The 3,179-nt window shown below is 49.9% G+C and overlaps 1 protein-coding gene across 1 annotated transcript in view; it reads right to left on the bottom strand.

Annotated features, from left to right (window-relative positions):
• Positions 1-1,114: 1,114 nt before the first annotated feature.
• Positions 1,115-3,179, bottom strand: part of ADAR (adenosine deaminase RNA specific) — a 20,496-nt gene continuing 18,431 nt past the window's right edge. Inside the window, exons 12-15 of the mRNA XM_007457989.1 lie at positions 2,614-2,796; positions 2,005-2,117; positions 1,534-1,661; positions 1,115-1,352 (exon numbers count right to left, since the gene is read on the bottom strand). Coding sequence (XP_007458051.1) covers positions 1,115-1,352; positions 1,534-1,661; positions 2,005-2,117; positions 2,614-2,796 — 662 coding nt within the window. The remainder of the gene's footprint in view (positions 1,353-1,533; positions 1,662-2,004; positions 2,118-2,613; positions 2,797-3,179) is intronic.

The following is a 3,179-nucleotide window of genomic DNA, read 5'->3' as shown; positions in this document are numbered from 1 at the left end:
AGCATTCTTTTTAAAACTCCCAATTTACCCATGACTTAATCACCTTCCCTTGGCGTCACTGTCATTAAGAAACATGCTGGGTGGAACAGTGATCTGACCCAACATGATTTCTCGCCCTTATTCCTGCTATAGGTCCTGATTATCTGAGCAGAGATGATTTACCCTCTAGGGTTTATCCTGGGTTTTTTCCCACCAGTTGGTTGGGGTCTGTGGTGCTACTTCCCCCACTGGTAGGACAAATTCCTAGCAGTGCTTTAGGAGGGACAGCTGGGAGCTTGGCAACACTCCAAGATATGTCTGCCTCCCCAGGAAGTGGTCTGTGTCACCCCTGCAGGGCAGACTTCCCCTATTGCTCGGGCAATTCCTTTAGCCCTGTCTGGCTGGTCCCAGCCTTCCCTGCCACCTGCGGAAGGGATGCACTTCCCAAGCAGCAGCCTTCCCTGCCTCTTGGCCCCTCCCAAGCCGGCTAAAGTGCACAATCCGAAGATCACTGAGCATTATCTGCAGATTCTGATCACGCTAGGCACTGGTAACAAGCTGACTGCCGTTTTAAACTCCTGCCCCTATAAGTGTTTCACCAAATTCTTTAAGTTCACCTCTTTACCCTCTTGGAGGAAAAGGTAAAACTTAATGATCATGAAGAAGGAATCTCAGAAGGGGAGGAGGGGAAGCAGAGGGGCCTCAGAATCCACAAATGAAAAATCATCAGTCCCTGGCATGATTCACACTGTTGACTGGAACCTAATCGAGACCACAAGAGGTCAGTGTAGCAAACACAAAGGGAACGGAAACAGGAAAAAACGAAGGAAGAGGAAGTGCGCGCAAAGAAGGAACAACCCCTTCTCTCCACCCTTAGGCTTCTACCCCTCTGCTTGGGAAAAGAGAAGGGGGATGGCTAGACCTGGCCTAGCAATCCCAAAGAAAGCAGGAAAAACAGGAACCCAAAGTTCTCAGTGTTACCAATTGTGGTTCCATTTAAAAACAAAAACAAAACAAAACAAAACAAAAAGAAAACCAAAAACCAAAAACCCTTGACCAATGTGATGAGGAATGCTACGACCTCTCTCTCTCACCCCAGTGTGAAACACCCTGACCCCTCGGTCACCGGGTCACACTACACTGGGCAGAGGTAAAAATTCTTTTCCTCCTGGGGTTTGCTTATCCAGTTCCCGTAGCCCATGTCCTTCAGACTCTTCTTGAAGTAGTTCTTGGCTATCTCGTAGTCTCGGGCAGCTTTCTTGGCTTCACCATAGGAGAGTCTAAGTAGATCTCTGCGGTACCGGAAGGAGCAGAGCTTCTTGAATAGAAGGAAGATGTTCTTTTTGGAGACCCGGGATAATTCATTCCGTGGCCTGGAGAAACGAAAGCACTCACTGTTCACCTGGGACGGAATAGGTGGAGACACTGGTGGGGAGGGGGGGTGTGGGTGCGTGTGGCAGCTTTTAAGCTCCGGTGTTTGGCAACATGACACCCCCTTGGGGCTCAGGCCAGGACGCCTGGCTCTGCTTCTGCTGTGCTCTCCCAGCTCCTTACCCATCCACGGTGCCTCTGGTCCCATCTAGGATCTCTAGGTCATAGCCATCAGCCAAACACCAGTTGACGCTTGTCTCCTTGGTCTTCCCGGATTGCCTCTTGGAATCATATACACTGACTCGGCCAACCTAGGAATTCCAGGAGCGATGGGAGAAAAATGGAAACCTTTCAAGAAAAAGCTTCTGAAGCAGGGACTCAAGACTCACAGGAGAGAGGGAGTTGTGGGGTCATGATCTTTCCCCCTTATCTAGGATTCTGTTTGGCTAAGACTCAGACGTACTAACTCGACCTCAATTCAAATGAATTCCAGACTAAAAGAAGGAAAGCCCTTGGCATTCAAGAGGAGGAAAGGGTAAGTTCTGGGGAAACGAACTAAGGCTCCCCTTGCCCACACTGTACGTTTTTGCTCTGCTGATAGGATTACATGAAAAGGAGAAAACGTCAAGGGAAAAATGGATGGGGTTATAGCACCTTGGGGTGGTTGACAATGAAGGGATGTCGGAGTCCATCCTCAAATGCACTCCCATCTCTTGTCACACGACAGCAAATGGCACGGGTCAGATGCCCTTGGCTGAAAAGGTAACCTGGGTACGAAAAAGAAACGCACACACCTGTGTTTGCACCAAATGCTGTGAAGTGGCAGAGGCATGTGGGGAGTGTGAAGGTACAGACAGAGTTGTCAAGACAGACAATCAACTCCCTACTTAGGAAGCACCTTCTAACTGTGGCTGCCCAGGATATACAGGGATCATCAAACATTTAAGCACAATACATAAGGTTCCAGGTAAGGCCAAGGGCTGAGGAGAGCAAGGAAACTCAGACACTGCAGTTTTAAGCTGCTGTGTTTCTTTAACTCATCTTGAAAAGACTTGGCTGGCATGTTGTTACCTAGGCTCACTGCCTAAACCAATCTTCCCGTCACAGCAGACCAGATACTCAGAATCAATCACTAACCACTGCATCGAGCACACTTTGAAAAGGGGAGACATCATGTTAGCACCTGGCAACGAAGCTTGCGGTTTGCTGGGATTTGGGCACCAAAATGACAGTCCAGTTTCAGCTCTCAAGACAGGTCCTTACCCAGTGTGACGGATTTGAGATACACAGGCTGCAGGAAGTGGGTCAACAGCGCCCCCTGCAGGCCGAGCACGTTCCAACGCAGGATCTTGTCACTACAGGACATGGTTCGGAGTCTCTCCCCCAGCCGGATGCCATCCCACGTGGGCACAATGTCACTGGACTCCACTGGGATTGTGCCTTCTCCTGGATGAGAGACTTGGGTCAGACCCGAAGGGGCCCTTGGACCAAGCCCCTCCCTGGCGTGGTGTTGCTGCTTCTTAGACTCGGGCCAGAGGCTACTCACTCATTTGTTCTTCATATTATTTCATAGCACCTACTATGTGCTGGGCACTAGGCTTGGTGCTGGGCAACAATGGTGAGCAAAACCAAATAAGATCCTTACCTTCCTAGAACGTTTATGGGGGTGAGGGGTTAGAAAGGGAACGGAGCAGACACTAAACACGTTAAGTCAATACACATAAGAATTCTAGATGGTTCTGAGGGAGCTATGATGGAGGACAGCCAGGGGAACCTCCTGGGATAGGACTGTCAGGCGGGCTGAGACACGAAGGAGGAGAAGGAACAGC

Source organism: Lipotes vexillifer, unplaced genomic scaffold, assembly GCF_000442215.2.
Source record: "Lipotes vexillifer unplaced genomic scaffold, Lipotes_vexillifer_v1.1 scaffold238, whole genome shotgun sequence".
Lineage (NCBI taxonomy): Eukaryota > Metazoa > Chordata > Mammalia > Artiodactyla > Lipotidae > Lipotes > Lipotes vexillifer.
The sequence above is the reverse complement of the archived record's forward strand: the minus strand, read 5'-3'. Positions and strand labels throughout refer to the sequence as shown.